Source organism: Ahaetulla prasina, chromosome 3 (genome assembly GCF_028640845.1).
Source record: "Ahaetulla prasina isolate Xishuangbanna chromosome 3, ASM2864084v1, whole genome shotgun sequence".
NCBI lineage: Eukaryota > Metazoa > Chordata > Lepidosauria > Squamata > Colubridae > Ahaetulla > Ahaetulla prasina.
In genome coordinates, this window is record NC_080541.1 from 15,286,199 (window position 1) to 15,306,056 (window position 19,858).

Consider the following 19,858-nt stretch of genomic DNA (forward strand, 5'->3'; position numbering starts at 1 on the left):
AAAATTAAAAAATTTAAGCCAGCCCCGTGCGAATGAAAAGGTGTGTCTAGTTGGCTGCCAAATCTATTCATCTCCGCCCCCTGCCTTTTATCCCCAGAGCTAGGGTGGGGCTTTGCTAGCAGCAGTGGCTCTTCCGTCCCAAGAATTGGCCCATAGATTTCCACTGCCCTCCTCTCCTCTGCCTTCTGCACATCCATGTGCTGGGCACTGGACCCATCTGTTCTTCCTCTTCCTCATCAGCCACCTCCAGATCTGGGGGCTGTTGACTCTCCATCTGAGGGCTGACGGATGGCCCAGGCTCCGCCTATGTCTCTCTCTCTCTCTGACAGCTCCATTCCCTCTTCCCCCTCAGAGCTCTCAGGTTGCCTTGATGCTGGCCCTGACTCCCACGCTGCCTCCTCATCTGATTCGGCTGCTGGTGGCGCCGGCGGCCAATAGAACACAGCCCCTTCATTCTTAACACTTCGATGTAGGTGTATATGTGTGTTCCATAAAGCAGGGGTCCCCAACACCCATTCTGTGGACTGGCACCGGGCCGCAGCATGCCCGAAACCGGTCCGTGCAAGCAAGTGAAGGCCTATCCATGGGATGCAGAAAAACCGTCATAGTCAAGGGCTGCCTACCATGATAACTCTGAATGAAATATTTAATGTTACGTATCCATGGAAGTAAAACACCGACACAAAATAGAGACACAAATCAATGCTACCATTTTTTTTTTTTTAAATAATATTTATTGAAATTCCAAAAATTAAAATACACAATACAAAAAAGCACAATACACAAAAACAAAAAAAATATATAAAACACACAAAGACAAATACGTTGAAATTATATTACTCATAACAGCTTTTCCTACATCAGTATCTCTTATCCTGTTTAACCTCTATATACAGATTCTACTTCTAAGTATCTCTATAATTCAACATAATAATTCAAATTCTTATCTCTATATCTCTATAATTCAACAATATAATTCAAATTCTTATTTAAATTATTTTAACCTCTATTCAGAATTCAGTCTCATGACAGAAATCTCCCTTAAGTTTTATATTTACTCTCCAGCCAGGAATACCATCTATTCCATATTCGATAGCACTCATTATCTTCCCTCTCCTTCATTTCCATCGATAATCTGTCCATTTCTGCACATTCATATGTATTTTTTATTATAATTTGATCCATTGGGATATCCGGATGTTTCCAGTTCTGTGCTATCACAATTCTACATGCCGTCAATATGTGTAATACGATATATTGTATATTTCTTTCCATTTTCCCTTCCAGAATGCCCAATAGGAATAGTTCCATTTTTTTTTCTATTTTCTACTCTGTTATTTCATCCAGCCAGATTTTTATCTTCCCCCAAAATTTCTGTTTTCCAAATAGGTCCCCGAATTGTTGGAGATGGTCACAAACGTTCTACCACATGAACGTTTGTGACCATCTAAGATTAAGAAATGCTTAAGAAATGCCCTAAGATTAAGAAATGCTAGCATTTCTTTTGCTTGCTGGTATCTATGATGATTTTACTAGACTGGGTTGAAATTGAGCATATTTCCTAGATCAGCTCAGATAAATGAAAAATACCATGCAGCAAAACATTAGGTCAATCCGTGCCCTTTCCAAAACCATCCATTCCATTTTCCCCATTACGTACTCAGTATTCTGCCAATAGGTTTTATCTGTTTGTGAAGTGGTTGGCTTTCTCTCAGCATGGAGTCCAGCATGGAGTATTTTATAATCATTTGCTTATCCCGCTATTTTCTATAGCTCTATCCTTCCATCTATCAGCTAGCCTGCCAGCCAACCAGCTCCTTTCACCCATCAGGGGGTGTAACTCTGTGCACCTTACATATGACGATTAATTCAGAAAACAAATAACAGAAACAACAAAAGACAAAAATGCATATCATGCACCAGAGAAGGACTATCAACTCACACCTATTCATACCAATGAGGATGAATTATCAGGGAGCAGATCACCCTACTTTAGATATGTGTTTTTATAGCTTTATGAAAAAACCAACAGCGTATGGGTCATATATACCTTGCGATTTAATCCAGACAGGAAGCACACCCAATGAACTAATTGCACTTCATTGTAAACAGAATCTTGCAAGTCTGAAGGTATCTTTCTTCCCTGTCACCTTTACAGCCCAAGAAACTGGGACGGGCCTCTTCTGAGCTGTTTGCACACCTACATTCCTTCTGTGGGCTAAGCTACCTCTTATCTTATCCAACCATTCCCCTAACTGTGGCTCCTCCCTCTGTGTCCCAAGGTCGTTCGCACATACCATTTCTATCATCCCTTTGGGAGGATATTGTTTTATAGGGTACACACAGCTTAAGAGAAGGCCTATCTGCCCAAGGCCACAGAAGAAATAGGGGTGTGGAAAGCACCTCAACAGATTATGTTGTTATAACCTTATGATAAAAGTATGCCATTTCTTATGACCTTGGTTTCTTGTCTAGACTGCCTTGAAGGACTGATATCAATCTTGCAAGTCTCAAAACACATTGCTGCTTCCTTGCCTTCATTTTCCATGGAACTCCCTTCTGAGATACTTTCCACTCTTCCCTGACCATTGTCCTGTTGGTTGCTCTTCTTCTTCCCAAGGCTGATCCCACAGACAATCAATCAGTGGAATAGCTTGCCTTCGGAAGTTGTAATGCTTCATCACTGGAGGTTTTGAGAAGAGATTGGACAACCACTTGTCTGAAATTGTATAGGGTCTCCTGTTTCAACAGGGGGATGGAGTAGAAGATCTCTAAGGTCCCTTCCATCTAGTCGTACTTCTACTTACACTTACACCCATTCTCTTCTTCTTCAAGAAGACGGTGTTTACAGAGGGGACTTGGACTGCAGAAAGCCTTTCAGATAATATAGGTCAGGCAGAAAGAGAAGGAAGATGGTCCTATAATTAACCAGATAGTCTTAAAGGCTTTATAGTTGACAGCCAATGAATTGTGCCTAGTGTTACTGTAGGGCTCATCTTTAAATTAATATCCTATAGCCCACTGAGTTAAAAAGTGGAATTTGTTGTTAGTTGCGAAGTCGTTTAAAAGAGTTCCAATAAAATAATAGCCATCATCTTCTCAATCCAAGGATCAAGTGGCAATGCTTACTGATTCTCATTTTGCCAAACCCAGCTATGCTCAAAAGAATGTCTAATTGTTGCATGTAAAATTGTTTAATACTGGCTTTCTCCATGCATGCGCAATGGGAAAAATTAACCATAGTCATAGTTTATTTAGCCTAGATAGCATTAAAGTGAGTATGTTTTTTATATGTTTACTAGTTTCTGTTTTGCCCTTCCACATTTTTAAAAATAAAAATGGATTCTGTATTGGTGTATCATACCTCATTTTGAAGAAATATTTATTTCTTAGGGCAAATCAATTTATATTACTTTAAGACTTTATGGCAAAGGAGTAACGAAATCCATCCTTCACAAGATTTTTGTAGGCTAACCTTTAAAACTATTCAAATCCTATCATATTTCTTTGGTGAACAGTTCTAACTCTGACTGAAACGGATTGCTAAATGAATCATTAAAATATTTTTCAGTGAAAAGCTAAGAAACAATACCCTATTTATTTTAACAACTTTTCTGCTACATTTCAGAGCTGAAGCGTCTTTCTCAAAAGGAGACATAATTTAAAATTAGCGATTAAAAGAATGCAAAGTGTATGCTTAGAAAATCACAGAGAAACAAAATTCATTCCAGGATCTGCAATAAAATGACCACAACTTTTACATTCTGCTTTTAAGACCAGCTTTTGCAAAACAGATGCAAAAACAGTTTTTTAGATTCCAGTTGAAAACAGTCTGCGGAGGAAGTAGAAATTATACCTTTGAAAGAGAATTATAAAGCCACAAAACTACACGGAGAAGGTTGTGTCTTTCATGCCTGCCAATTTAATGGCCTGCAAGTAGCACGGTGACCCATATTTTTGTGGCCAATCTCAAAGGCCAGTTACGCTTAAATAGTTGAAAGAAGTACTTTAAAACACCCAGTTACAGGATGCTTAGCATTTTATTGGTACTAGTTTAATTCAGTCATTAGCATGTTTTATTTATCCGATGTTCCACAACCCTGGCTAAATGTATCTCTCCTGGAATCCTTTCATTATGGTGATTACCATAATGATAACTCTTTCTGAAGCTTCCTGTTTTTTTTCCCTTTTCCTAGAATATTGTTTTTGTTTTAGTTTGTTCTCTTTGATTCAACTTTAAATAGCTGAGCTCAGGGGTGTCCAATCCTGGCAACTTTACGACTTGTGGACTTCAAATCCCAGAATTCTCTAGCCAGCATGGCTGGCTGAGGAATTCTGGGAGTTGACGTCCACAAGTCTTAAAGTTGTCAAGTTTGGAGACTCCTGTCTTAAAGAACCTTGTCCAGGCTGCAAGTCTTCCTCCTGTCTTCCAAGGTCATTCCTACATATCATCACACAGGTTGTTGTTCCTCAAGATGCTAAGTCATATCCAACTCTTGGCAACCCCATAGACCAGTGATGTCAAACTCAAGGCCTGGAGTTTGGATTTGGCCAGCAGTGCCCCTGCCAGAGCTCAGGAGGGCCACGGGAGGCCCTCACGAACTCCATTTTCACTAGCAGAGGGTTGCAGGAGGCTGTTGCAGCTGAAAACGGAGCTCAGGACCCCGTTTCCGCTGGCAGAGCACTTGGGGCCCCCACAGGCGCCCCTGACATGATGACATCAAGCTGGCCATACCCACCCCAGCTCCCCGAGGTCAAATGCAAACCTCAATGAAATTGAGTTTGACACCTCTGCCATAGACCATAGCATAGCAGCTGTCTCTCTCCTCCACTGTCTGTTTTAGAGTTTGCCAAAAATCATGTTCATTGCATCACCACCTCATCCTCTGCCTTCCTCTTCTCCTTTTGTCTTCCATCTTTCCCAACTTCAGGATCTTTTCCGAGGAACCCTCTCTTCTCATTTGGTGGCCAAAGCATTTGAGCTTCAGCATCTGTCAGTCAAGGTTGATTTCCTTTAGGATTGACTTGATTTGATCTCCTTCCTTGCAGTCCGAGGGACACTGAAGGATCTTCTCCAACACCACAGTTCGAAAGCATCAATTCTTTGGCGCTCAGTTTTCCCGGTTTTCTCAGTTTTCCCAACTCTCAACAGTCGTACATTATGTCTGGGCAAGCCATTTAATGGAAAGAATGACTGTAGAAATATGAGTAATATATTTCATGATGTCCAATATTTATTTTTCTCCCAGTCCTATTGTTCAACGCTAGCCCTGCCTAATTTTTGCAAATGAAACACCAACACACTCCAAAGGTCATTTTGCTCCCTGGGCATGTAGGATGGGATTAAAAAGTTAGATTTGTTGGTCTGATACATGGGCACGTGCCTGCCCTTCAGACAGCTGTTTAGTGTAGAGCTTTGTGTTAAATCATCTCAGAAATCAAATGCATTTTTTGCATGATGAAGAAAGCAACACAAACGCTGGCATTTTGTGTAGTGTTTTCCGTAATGACTTCATGAAAAGTGTTTCTAGGAAAATAAGTTTATTTACCATGTGTTTCTAATTAGTTCCCCCTTAATAAAAACAGATAAGTTTCTCGAGGCTGCTTTTAAAAGTAGAAGAGGGTAGAGAAAATGCTTAGTTTTAAAATTCTTCACTGCTAACTGGATCATATCCTTTGGTGCTTTGTTCCCTGTAAAAATTGCAAAAAACATCTTTGCCATTCTGGATCTAGGTCAGGAAGTTTGGAGGAGACAAACAGTTTGGGGAAACAGAAGCATGTATGTAGAAGGATGAAGGGGTGTTCTGTCATTACTTTTGGGGGTAGGAAAAAAAATCCCCCTTAACTTAAAGGGAATTTTCTGTGTGTGTGTGTGTTTTATTTGAATTTATATCCCGCCCTTCTCCGAAGACTCAGGGCGGCTTACACTATGTTAAGCAATAGTCTTCATCCATTTGTATATTATATACAAAGTCAACTTATTGCCCCCAACAATCTGGGTCCTCATTTTACCTACCTTATAAAGGATGGAAGGCTGAGTCAACCTTGGGCCTGGTGGGACTTGAACCTGCAGTAATTACAAGCAGCTGTGTTAATAACAGACAGACTTAGTCTGCTGAACCACCAGAGGCCCAAATTTATGCATCCTACCAAAACCGGTATTGTGTTCATTGAGCTAATTGACGGGATGCAAAACAAGGACTCAAATCTTGTAGGAAATCAAGTGCCCTTACTTCACATTCAACAAATCTTAATGACAATGAATAAATTTTGATTAAATTTTAGTGATGTTAATTTCAAATTCAGAATCGGTGGCCATTGAGCAGAATGTATGCTATAGCAGTGTTGGTGAAATGGAGCTGTGTGCGCATGCCGGGAAACAGAAGAACAGCCGCCCGGAGTGCATGCATGTGCCGGGAGGATTATCTTCCGGTTTCCAGCGCGCGCATATGCACCGGCCACCTGGTCTTCCTGTTTCTGCTGCATCTGCGCAGTTTCTGGCACTCCCACATGCATGAAGACCAGCTGTCCGGCACGTGTTGTGACCCAGGCCCAAGTAGGTAGTAATAAACTTAGTCTGTAGGAAACAAAACTTTATTCGAACAGCTGGGAATTACTTCATTCCCAGCGACGTTCAACTCAAAGTAAAACAAATGGTTCCCAACACAAATTCCTCAGTTATCTCACAAACCTTGGTCCAATTAGGCAAACTGCCAAAGGCCCTTCCTGGCAAATGTCCAGAAGCCACAAAAACAAAGATGTAGACAAAGCAGAAGACGCAGCTACAACGTTGCTTTCCAGCAAAGCCCAAACGCCATTGCTGGTCTGTTTTAAGCCTTATGGGAGGGGCCAATCATCTCTTGGCCCTACTCCCGAGTTGTCCTCTCTGCTTGAGCTGCTCTTGCCTTCTGGCAGCTCTTCTCATGCGTGCATTAGGAACAGGCTCCTCCTATTCCTCTGCCTCACTACTATCAGTCTCTGGAGGCTCTGGAGTCCGCACCTCACTTCCCGATGGCCCTGGCCTCACCTCAGCCTTATCGCTGTCCGACTCCGTTGCCAGCTCCGTAGGCTGCTGACGGACCACAACAGCGTGCTGGAACCCAGAATAGCAACAGGTGACAGCTTGCATGCCCAGAGAGATGGCTCTGCGTGCCACTTCTGGCACGGGTGCTATAGGTTCGCCATCACGGTGCTATAGGATGGCGGCAATTAAGTTTTAAGTATTGCTGTTCCATTCTATCTTTAAAAAATCATAGACACATACAGGTGATCCTTGACTTTTGATCACAATTAAGCCTGGAATTACAATCATAGGTTTTGTCCGTTAAGCAGGTCATCATGTGATTGCACCCGATTTTATGACTTTTTTTTTTAAAGCGAACACCGCAGTTGATAAGCGAATCCATTGTTTGCAAGTGGTAAATGCCAGTTTACAACAAAACACATTGTAAATTGTGGCCACATGAGCACAGGATGTTGCAAACAGCCATAAAGGCAGGCCAGTTGCTAAGCACTCAAAATGTAAACACATGACAGAGTGGTGGTGGTGTCAGCCATCAGAATTCTGGAATAGGGTTGTAAGCAGTGGTGGGATTCAGCCAGTTCGCACCACTTCGGGAGAACCGGTTGTTAACTGTCTGAGCAGTTTGGTGAACTGGTTGTTGGAAGAAATCATTAAGGCAGAGAACCGGCTGTTAAATTATTTGAATCCCACCACTGGTTGTAAGTATCTTGGGGGAAGTCCATTGTAACTTTGAATGGTTGCTAAGTGGCCAGGTCGTAAGTTGAGGACTACCTGTGTACACAATTTCCGTGGGGATTTGTGTAACATCTTTCCAACAGCTTTAAGAATTTTATTATGCAAGACAATCCGTGCCCCTTTGTGACTGTTTTTATTACCGCCCTTACTAACTGTGTATTGAAATAGGCTGTAAAGTGTTCGGTATTGTTCTTTTAGAAAAAATAAATTGTCTTACTTTTCTTTTTCTCTTTGTTTCTTTTGCCTTCTCTGATCGAAGTCTAGGAGAGTAAGTCAATGCTTTAATGGCTATTTATATTCACAGTAAATTTGCAGATCTTATCTTCACTGTCGCCACATTTCCATCAGGCTTGTGTATTTGTGTATGTTTGCCGTAGGTATATACAGACATCCCGCACATGTATACCGTATTTTTGGGAGTATAAGACGCTCCCGGACTATAAGACACACCTACCTTTTTTGGGGAGGAGAACTAGAAAAAAAAAATCTGCCTCTGCCTCCCAGCAGTTTGTCGCCTTGCAGCAAACAGCCCGTTTCAGCTTCAGAACAGCCTGATTATCACAAGCAGCTGATTGTCGGTTGGATCGGCTTCCCGAAGATCAGCTGTTTCAGGCTACAGGGATTGCCATAACCTATTGCCGCTTCCGCGCGCCCCATTTTCCAGGGAGAGTGGGTGGGATACATTCAGTCTATAAGACACACCCAAATTTTCACCCACTTTTAGGAGGGAAAAAGTGCGTCTTATACTCCGAAAAGTACGGTACCTTGAATTTCATACTAATTTCAAACCAAGAACAAAAAAACCCGAAATGTTGGAAATACCATTGCACAATCAATATACATGTGGTTTACGTGTATGTATATAGCTTGCTGGCTGCCATCTCTTTCTACATTTCTTACATCGGACATTTTTATTTTATTTTTTAACTAAATGTGCTAAAGTTTTTTCATTCAGAGCTTTTTCAGCACTGTGGAAGTATGCAATAATCCTTTATCTGCTAAGCAAAATAAATAAATAAATAAACATTCTGTCTCAGTCTTCTGTAAACAAAATCATTCTTTCTGCTGTAGCTCTATAAATAAAGGAATTAAGGTGCAACCAAGAAGCCACAGAGCTGATCAGAGGAAAGAAAATATCAATATATTTGTCCCTTTCTTTTTTTTGTCTAGGATTCACAGAGCCGGCAAGGAGGATACAGCATGCATCAACTTCAGGGAAATAAAGAATATGGCAGTGAAAAGAAAGGATACCTTTTAAAGAAAAGCGATGGGTACGGATTTCAGATTCTGATCTTTGACAGATGGAGTGAATTAATACTCTGGAATTTTAAAATGCAAAACTCTCTTTTATATTCCATTTATTACATTCTAAAACTTTCAGGCAGGGGTGAAATGTTCCCGGTTTGGACCGGATCAACCGATCCATTAGCAATGGTGGCGGGTGGTTCGGAGAACCGGTAGCAAAAATCCCTCACCCCTCACCCCCGCCCATGCCCACCCAATCACCCAGTCCCCCGCTTGCCCGCTTGCCGCTTCTTTCCGTCTCACTTGCTTTTCCCGGCCGAATGGTAGGAATTCGTTGCTAAAAAAATGCTTTTAAAAGTTAAAAAAAAAAAAGATCACACGCCACAGCTGATCACACACACGCAGCACGTGGGCGCTGTTCTACTTACCTCCTTTTGGCGTGCACTGCTCACGCACCTTGCATTTTTTGCATTGTGCACACTGCGCATGCGCGCATGCAGTGTGCGTTTGGCGCCCAGCCAGTGAACCGGTAGTAAACCGGTTCAGATTTCACCACAGCTTTCAGGGTTTGATAAATTGGCTTCTGTTAATGTCGGTGAGACCTTTTCCCCCTGATTCTTGTCCAACCAAACATCTCACAGCAATTCACAAGAGGCATGTAGTTGGTTGAGAACTAAGGCATAAAAATGTATACTGTATTTTTCGGAGTATAAGACGCTCCAGATTATAAGACGCTCCTACCTTTTTTGGGGAGGAGAACTAGAAAAAAAAAAATCTGCCTCTGCCTCCCAGCAGTTTGTCGCCTTGCAGCAAACAGCCCGTTTCAGCTTCAGAACAGCCTGATTATCACAAGCAGCTGATTGTCGGTTGGATCGGCTTCCCGAAGATCAGCTGTTTCAGGCTACAGGGATTGCCATAACCTATTGCCGCTTCCGCGCGCCCCATTTTCCAGGGAGAGTGGGTGGGATACATTCAGTCTATAAGACACACCCAAATTTTCACCCACTTTTAGGAGGGAAAAAGTGCGTCTTATACTCCGAAAAGTACGGTACCTTGAATTTCATACTAATTTCAAACCAAGAACAAAAAAACCCGAAATGTTGGAAATACCATTGCACAATCAATATACATGTGGTTTACGTGTATGTATATAGCTTGCTGGCTGCCATCTCTTTCTACATTTCTTACATCGGACATTTTATTTATTTATTTATTTATTTATTTATTTATTTATTTATTTATTTATTTATTTAAAAAATAAATCAGCATGTATTGAAGAAATTTTTTTTTTTTTCCTAAACTGGCACAATGTACATGTTCCTGAAAAATAAAAACACACAATAAAGAAACTCGATGTGCTACCAAGCACTCTTAACCATAATGCCCCATTTCATAGCTGAGCACTGTGGAGTCTCAAGATTATTTGCCCATAAATCAGAAATTATAAAACTGCATAGGAAGGCGGCCTGATTTATTGTGGTTATTGATCAGTCATAAATACCCACCTACAAAAAATAATAATAATCAACCTCTTTCAACCTTCTTCCTAACTCGCATAGAGAGATTAAGGAGTTAAGTATAATTAAAGATTCCGCCCAAACTCCATTTATTATAACCCAGTGGAATGTGATAACTCACTCAGATCTCGGAAAATATGAGTAAACATGTCAATAATTTTAAAGTTCGGTCTTTATCTTTTAATGAGATGCTTGTGGTTTTTGCATTATTCATTGATCGATGTAGTAGAAAGGCTGTCATCCAGCATGAAATTATTGCAGATTGCAATCCCTCTAAAACAGGAATGTCCAACGACTTTAGCAACTTTAAAACTTGGGGACTTCCAACTCCCAGAATCCCCCAGCCAGCCATGCTTCTGGAACTTGGAAGTTGTTTTTTTTTTTTTTTAATTTATATCCCGCCCTTCTTTGAAGACTCAGGGCGGCTTACATTGTGTAAGGCAATAGTCTCATCCTATTTGTATATTTTTTAAGTGTATAATATAAAATGCAAAAAAAAAAGATCACACGCCACAGCTGATCACACACACACACGCAGCGTGGCGCTGTTCTACTTACCTCCTTTTGGCGTGCACTGCTCACGCACCTTGCATTTTGCATTGTGCACACTGCGCATGCGCGCATGCAGTGTGCGTTTGGCGCCCAGCCAGTGAACCGGTAGTAAACCGGTTCAGATTTCACCACAGCTTTCAGGGTTTGATAAATTGGCTTCTGTTAATGTCGGTGAGACCTTTTCCCCCTGATTCTTGTCCAACCAAACATCTCACAGCAATTCACAAGAGGCATGTAGTTGGTTGAGAACTAAGGCATAAAAATGTATACCGTATTTTTGGGAGTATAAGACGCTCCCGGACTATAAGACACACCTACCTTTTTTGGGGAGGAGAACTAGAAAAAAAAAATCTGCCTCTGCCTCCCAGCAGTTTGTCTCCTTGCAGCAAATAGCCCGTTTCAGCTTCAGAACAGCCGATTAGCACAAGCAGCTGATTGTCGGTTGGATCGGCTTCCGAAGATCAGCTGTTTCAGGCTACAGGGATTGCCACAACCTATTGCTGCTTCTGCGCCCCATTTTCCAGGGAGAGTGGGTGGGATACATTCAGTCTATAAGACACACCTACCTTTTTTGGGGAGGAGAACTAGAAAAAAAAAATCTGCCTCTGCCTCCCAGCAGTTTGTCTCCTTGCAGCAAATAGCCCGTTTCAGCTTCAGAACAGCCGATTAGCACAAGCAGCTGATTGTCGGTTGGATCGGCTTCCCGAAAATCAGCTGTTTCAGGCTACAGGGATTGCCACAACCTATTGCTGCTTCTGCGCGCCCCATTTTCCAGGGAGAGTGGGTGGGATACATTCAGTCTATAAGACACACCCAAATTTTCACCCACTTTTAGGAGGGAAAAAGTGCATCTTATACTCCGAAAATTACGGTACCTTGAATTTCATACTAATTTCAAACCAAGAACAAAAAAACCCGAAATGTTGGAAATGCCATTGCACAATCAATATACATGTGGTTTACGTGTATGTATATAGCTTGCTGGCTGCCATCTCTTTCTACATTTCTTACATCGGACATTTTTATTTTATTTTTTAACTAAATGTGCTAAAGTTTTTTCATTCAGAGCTTTTTCAGCACTGTGGAAGTATGCAATAATCCTTTATCTGCTAAGCAAAATAAATAAATAAAACATTCTGTCTCAGTCTTCTGTAAACAAAATCATTCTTTCTGCTGTAGCTCTATAAATAAAGGAATTAACGTGAAACCAAGAAGCCACAGAGCTGATCAGAGGAAAGAAAATATCAATATATTTGTCCCTTTCTTTTTTGTCTAGGATTCACAGAGCCGGCAAGGAGGATACAGCATGCATCAACTTCAGGAAATAAAGAATATGGCAGTGAAAAGAAAGGATACCTTTTAAAGAAAAGCGATGGGTAATGGATTTCAGATTGTGATCTTTGACAGATGGAGTGAATTAATACTCTGGAATGATTTTTTAAAATGCAAAACTCTCTTTTATATTCCATTTATTACATTCTAAAACTTTCAGGCAGGGTGAAATGTTCCCGGTTTGGACGGATCGACCAATCCATTAGCAGTGGTGGGATTCAGCTAGTTCGCACCACTTCGGGAGAACCGACAGTTAACTTTCTGAGCAGTTTGGTGAACTGGTTGTTGGAAGAAATCATTAAGGCAGAGAACCGGCTGTTAAATTACTTGAATCCCACCACTGGTTGTAAGTATCTTGGGGGAAGTCCATTGTAACTTTGAATGGTTGCTAAGTGGCCAGGTCGTAAGTTGAGGACTACCTGTGTACACAATTTCCGTGGGGATTTGTGTAACATCTTTCCAACAGCTTTAAGAATTTTATTATGCAAGACAATCCGTGCCCCTTTGTGACTGTTTTTATTACCGCCCTTACTAACTGTGTATTGAAATAGGCTGTAAAGTGTTCGGTATTGTTCTTTTAGAAAAAATAAATTGTCTTACTTTTCTTTTTCTCTTTGTTTCTTTTGCCTTCTCTGATCGAAGTCTAGGAGAGTAAGTCAATGCTTTAATGGCTATTTATATTCATAGTAAATTTGCAGATCTTGTCTACACTGTCGCCACATTTCCATCAGGCTTGTGTATTTGTGTATGTTTGCCGTAGGTATATACAGGCATCCCGCACATGTATACCGTATTTTTGGGAGTATAAGACGCTCCCGGACTATAAGACACACCCAAATTTTCACCCACTTTTAGGAGGGAAAAAGTGCATCTTATACTCGAAAATTACGGTACCTTGAATTTCATACTAATTTCAAACCAAGAACAAAAAAACCCGAAATGTTGGAAATACCATTGCACAATCAATATACATGTGGTTTACGTGTATGTATATAGCTTGCTGGCTGCCATCTCTTTCTACATTTCTTACATCGGACATTTTTATTTTATTTTTTAACTAAATGTGCTAAAGTTTTTTCATTCAGAGCTTTTTCAGCACTGTGGAAGTATGCAATAATCCTTTATCTGCTAAGCAAAATAAATAAATAAAACATTCTGTCTCAGTCTTCTGTAAACAAAATCATTCTTTCTGCTGTAGCTCTATAAATAAAGGAATTAACGTGAAACCAAGAAGCCACAGAGCTGATCAGAGGAAAGAAAATATCAATATATTTGTCCCTTTCTTTTTTTTGTCTAGGATTCACAGAGCCGGCAAGGAGGATACAGCATGCATCAACTTCAGGGAAATAAAGAATATGGCAGTGAAAAGAAAGGATACCTTTTAAAGAAAAGCGATGGGTACGGATTTCAGATTGTGATCTTTGACAGATGGAGTGAATTAATACTCTGGAATGATTTTTTTAAAAATGCAAATCTCTTTTATATTCCATTTATTACATTCTAAAACTTTCAGGCAGGGGTGAAATGTTCCCGGTTCGGACCGGATCGACCAATCCATTAGCAGTGGTGGCGGGTGGTTCGGAGAACTGATAGGAAAAATCCCTCACCCCCACCCATGCCCACCCAATCACCCGGTCCCCCGCTTGCCCGCTTGCCGCTTCTTTCCGTCTCACTCGCTTTTCCCGGCCGAATGGTAGGAATTCGTTGCTAAAAAAATGCTTTTAAAAGTTTAAAAAAAAAAAAATCACACGCCACAGCTGATCACACACACACACACACGCAGCACGTGGGCGCTGTTCTACTTACCTCCTTTTGGTGTGCACTGTGCACGCACCTTGCATTTTGTGCACACTGCGCATGCGCGGATGCAGTGCGCGTTTGGCACCCAGCCAGCGAACCGGTAGTAAACCAGTTCAGATTTCACCACAGCTTTCAGGGTTTGATAAATTGGCTTCTGTTAATGTCAGTGAGACCTTTTCCCCCGATTCTTGTCCAACCAAACATCTCACAGCAATTCACAAGAGGCATGTAGTTGGTTGAGAACTAAGGCATAAAAATGTATACCGTATTTTTCGGAGTATAAGACGCACCTTTTTTCTCCCTAAAAGTGGGTGAAAATTTAGGTGTTTCTTATAGACTGAATATGGGCATTTTTGGCCACCCAAACCCTCCGTGCGTCGCATTTTTGCCCTCCTTGGCCTCCAGAAGTACTCTGCAAGCCAAAAACAGGTGCGTTTTTGCAAAAACAGGCCATGGGGAGCACTGCAGAGTGCTTTTGGGGGCCTGGGAAGGCGACAACACGATGCACAGAGGGCTTAGGAGCTCAAAAACAGGCCCATTGTTGGCAAAAACAGACCGTGCAGAGCACTGCAGAGTGCTTCTGGGGGCCTGGGAGGGCGAAAACAATTTTTTTCTTGTTTTCCTCCTGTAAATTTTGGTGTGTCTTATAGTCCAAAAAATATGGTAGCTTATAAATAGCTACCGTATTTTTTTAAGTTTATAATATATATTTTTTTAAGTGTGTAATATAAAATGCAAAAAGTACAAAAGCAAATAATAGGAAAAATAGGGGAGGGAAAAGGGAAAAGAAAAGGGAAAAAGGAAAGAAAAGTTATAAGTCTTTTCAACGTTCATGCTTTATTTATTTAAAAAATAAATCAGCATGTATCGAAGGAAAAAAAATTCTTCCTAAACTGGCACAATGTACATGTTCCTGAAAAATATTATTATTATTATTATTATTTATTAGATTTCTAAATAAAAACACACAATAAAGAAACTCGATGTGCTACCAAGCACTCTTAACCATAATGCCCCATTTCATAGCTGAGCACTGTGGAGTCTCAAGATTATTTGCCCATAAATCAGAAATTATAAAACTACATAGGAAGGCGGCCTGATTTATTGTGGTTATTGATCAGTGATAAATCCCCACCTCCAAAAAATAATAATAATCAACCTCTTTCAACCTTCTTCCTAACTCGGATAGAGAGATTAAGGAGTTAAGTATAATTAAAGATTCTGCCCAAACTCCATTTATTATAACCCAATGGAATGTGATAACTCACTCAGACCTCGGAAAATATGAGTAAACATGTCAATAATGTTAAAGTTCGGTCTTTATCTTTTAATGAGATGCTTGTGGTTTTTGCATTATTCATTGATCGATGTAGTAGAAAGGCTGTCATCCAGCATGAAATTATTGCAGATTGCAATCCCTTTAAAACAGGAATGTCCAACGACTTTAGCAACTTTAAAACTTGCGGACTTCCAACTCCCAGAATCTCCCAGCCAGCCATGCTTCTGGAACTCTGAAGTTTTTTGTTTTGTTTTTTGAATTTATATCCCACCCTTCTCTGAAGACTCAGGGCAGCTTACATTGTGTAAAGCAATAGTCTCATCCTATTTGTATATTTATGTATAAAGTCAACTTCTATTGCCCCCCCAACAATCTGGGTCCTCATTTTACCTACCTTATAAAGGATGGAAGGCTGAGTCAACCTTGGGCCTGGTGGGACTCGAACCTGCAGTAATTGTAATTGCAGGCAGCTGTGTTAATAACAGACTGCATTAGCCTGTTGAGCCACAAGAGGTCCGCAGGTCTTAAAGTTGCCAAAAGTTGTGGGAACACTCCTGTTTTAGAGGGATCAGAATACGCAACATTTAACGCAGGATGACAGCCTTTCTACTAAATCAATCCATCAATAATGCAAAAATAACAAGCATCTCATTAAAAGATAAAGACCGGACTTTAAAATTATTGATGAAGTTGGACACCCCTGCTCTAAAACTTTGAACTGAAATTAGTAAGACTTCCAGGTGTGTGCCAGTAGGTGAGCCGATAATTTCTATGAATAAAAGACTAATGATGTGCAAATTAAAACTAATTCACCTCTGCATCAGGAAGGGCAGTTTGTTGATGTTGTTCAGTTGCTAAGTCATGTCCGACTCTTAGTGACCCCATGGACAGTGTTGAAATCCTACTGGTTCACACTGGTTCGGGCGAATCGGTAGTGATAAAAGCTACCGGTTCAGCGAACCGGTCGTAAAAAAAAGCTACCGGTTGATCCGAACCTGTATTTCCGACGATCAGCTGTTTGTTTGGGGTTTTTTTGCATTTATATCCCGCCCTTCTCCGAAGACTCAGGGCGGCTTACACTATGTTAGCAATAGTCTTCATCCTATTTGTATATTTATATACAAAGTCAACTTATTGCCCCCAACAATCTGGGTCCTCATTTTACCTACCTTATAAAGGATGGAAGGCTGAGTCAACCTTGGGCCTGGTGGGACTAGAACCTGCAGTAATTGCAAGCAGCTGTGTTAATAACAGACTGTCTTACCAGTCTGAGCCATAGAGTGGCTTGTGTTCCTTGTGATTTATATTCACTAGAAAGCAGGAAATCCTGCACAGCTGTTCCCCCCTCTCGCTGTTCTACTTACCTTGTTAAGCATCCTTCTTCTGTGTGAAGTGCATGTTTGGATTGCACTGCGCATGCATGTGTGCGCAGTTTGTGTTTGGTGTGCACTGCACATGCGCACTCAGCATGCATTTGGCATGCAGGGAAGTGAACCTGTGGCAAACTGCGGAGGATTTCACCACTGCCAATGGAGCATAGCACACCAGGTCCACCTGTCCTCCATTGTCTTCTAGAGTTTGCCAAAACTCATGTTCATTGCATCAATTGTCACTATCTAACCATCTCATCCTCTGGCGTCCCTTTCTCCTTCTGCCTTCTATTTTTCCCAACATCAGGGACTCTTCTCAATTGGTGGCCAAAGTATTTGGGCTTCAGCTTTAGTCTTTGTCCTTACAAAGGACAGTCAGGGTTGATTTCCTTTAGGATTGGCAGGTTTGACCTCCTGACAGTCCAAGCGGCTCTCCAAAGTTGTGTCTATAACCAGGAATCAGAAGCATCAATTCTTTGGTGCTTGTTCTGTTTCCCTCCCCCCAATACTCCCAGCAAAGAGTCAGTCAAAGGCCTTCTTTTCTAATTTATTTACATAGATAAATGTCCTGGCCACGTCTACCCACGGGCCTGCCAAGTTTCTGGAGATAACGAGGAAATTATAGATAAGTCCAGACTTACTCACAAATATATTCTTCCCTCCATTGATACAGTTTGCCCGCGCAAATTCATTGCTTTGTCCAAGACAAAAAACCAGGAAGTACCGCCTCCTATTTATAGTCTCTGCAGATGTCACTGCATGACAATCATTCCTTGGCTTTATCCCAACGCTGCTTCTGCTGCGCGCGCTGGTCACGTCTGCGCAGTCTTGCATCACTCCAAAACTGTTCTTGGGGTGTTGCCAAATCAGAAGACGGCTCGAGAGAATCAGGCCTTGCCAGCCCCTCCTCCTCCCTTTGAGTGGGTGCCAGGGAGGGAGAGGGCCCAAGAGAAGCAGGGCTTGCCAGGTCTTCTCCCTCACTTTCTGAATCATCCGAGTCCAGGAGTCTGGGTCCAGGAACCTGGGTCACAACAGTGCTCAGCCTTCCTTATCTCCTTTTCTGTCCATCCCTCACAGCCATACATAACTACTGGGAAAACCATAGCTTTGACTATAAAGTACAATTTAGCAGCAGTCACACAAAAAATGGGCAGGTCCAAAATCTGTATGGCATTCGACTAAATGTTAATTTAATTGAATTGATAAATTAATGTAGCTGTTCCTCATATGCTTAGCTATTAAGGCTTTTTTTGAGCCATGTGCAGGCCTGTGGCCTTGAGGTTAAGGGTAAGAAATCTAATAAAAGAGCTTTTGTAAAGAAAAATGTAGATCATGGAATGGGGGAAAAAAAAATAACACAGCCTTTTCTTTTCAGAAAAGTACCTATTGTGCACGAGGAAAAATAAATTGCCTTCTAGCATTATAAAGTAGGAAGAAATAGGATTTACACTGGGGAGAATAATGTGGCTGTTTCAACCCAGTTTTGCTGAATTACAAGTAGAATTACGGTACCTGCACCTTCCCCTTTACAGAATTACAGAATAACTTAGAATAGAATTGAAATACCATGTTTCCCTGAAAATAAGACCCTTTTTGGGGAACATCTTATTACTTTGGGGCACATGAAGCTCTTTTTTTCATTTAAATACACACTGTGTATATTTCTGACAAATGCATGAGGTGTATCAGGTTGTGCCTGTTTGTTCTGCCGCACCAGATGAAAAAAATAATCTTAATTTTGAACAATACCAGATTGATTCATATTGCTTTTTTTTAATCAGCATACGGAAAGTTTGGCAGAGAAGAAAATGCACAGTTAAAAATGGCATCCTGACCATCTCCCATGCAACTGTGAGTAATCTTTTTATATTGTAAATGATTATCCCCACACATGGGAAGGGAAGCTAATATCAAGGCGGTTAGCGATTAGATTAATTTCAATTTTGACTGAATAGCAGTAGAACCAGCGGTGGGATTCAGCCAGTTCGCACCACTTCAGGAGAACCGGTTGTTAAATTTCCGAGCAGTTTTGATGAACTGGTTGTTGGAAGAAATCATTAGGGCAGAGAACCGATTGTTAAATTATTTGAATCCCACCACTGAGTAGAACCATACAGTTGTCTTCAATTTACAATCCCAATTCGGCCTGGCCGTATGTTGAAATGCCCACATGACTGGAAAGTGATTTTAAGACTTTTTTTGCTATGGTCTTTACATGAATGTCATGATTATAAGTGCAAATCCAATATTTCAAATGGGCATTTTTTGCTGGAAACTGGCTTCCCCGTGGACCTTGCTTGCCAGAAAGTGACAAAATGCGAACACGTGACCCACCCCTGGACACTGCAACCGTCTTAAATACATGCCAATTGCCAAGTGTTTGAATTTTGATCACGTGAACACAGGGATGTTGCAGTGGTCATCAGTGTGAAAAAGGGGTCATAGTTCACCCTTCTCAGCGCCGTTACAACTTTGAATGGTCACTAAGCGAAGGATTGTAAGTCAAGGACTACTTATAAAGACAATTTCTGTCTGCAAGGAACAGTGAAAAGAAATATTGTCTACAGCAGGGGTAGTCAACCTTTTTATACCTACCGCCCGCTTTTGTATCTCTGTTAGTAGTAAAATTTTCTAACCACCCACCGGTTCGTGCTCACTCTCACAACTTTAACTCCGTACTGACCAGTTAGAGCCTGCACCGTATATCGTCGTCTGCGCATGCATCTTGCGCGTCGTGGATTGAGTTTGTGGGGGCTCCAGCTACCAGCTCTGTTGTCTGTTACAGCTGGGTGGTGTGGGGGGAGATGCACAAGCTATTCTGGGACGAGGCTCTTTTGTTTGCGGTCGCACTATAGCACCATTTAGTTTCACTTAAGTAACGTGAACTAAACTTATGCGCGGGTGATACAAATAGTATATTTTCAGAAATTTAAATTGTCACGGGGAATTTTATGAAAACCTAATGAAAATGTTTTTAAATAATGCTATGAAAATTTTTTAAAAA

General features: G+C 41.2%; 1 protein-coding gene across 1 annotated transcript in view; it reads left to right on the plus strand.

Annotated features, from left to right (window-relative positions):
- Window positions 1–19,858, plus strand: part of ASAP1 (ArfGAP with SH3 domain, ankyrin repeat and PH domain 1) — a 128,762-nt gene that overhangs the window by 57,216 nt on the left and 51,688 nt on the right. The window contains exons 11-12 of the mRNA XM_058178499.1: window positions 8,930–9,030; window positions 18,636–18,705. Of these exons, the coding sequence (XP_058034482.1) occupies window positions 8,930–9,030; window positions 18,636–18,705 (171 nt within the window). The remainder of the gene's footprint in view (window positions 1–8,929; window positions 9,031–18,635; window positions 18,706–19,858) is intronic.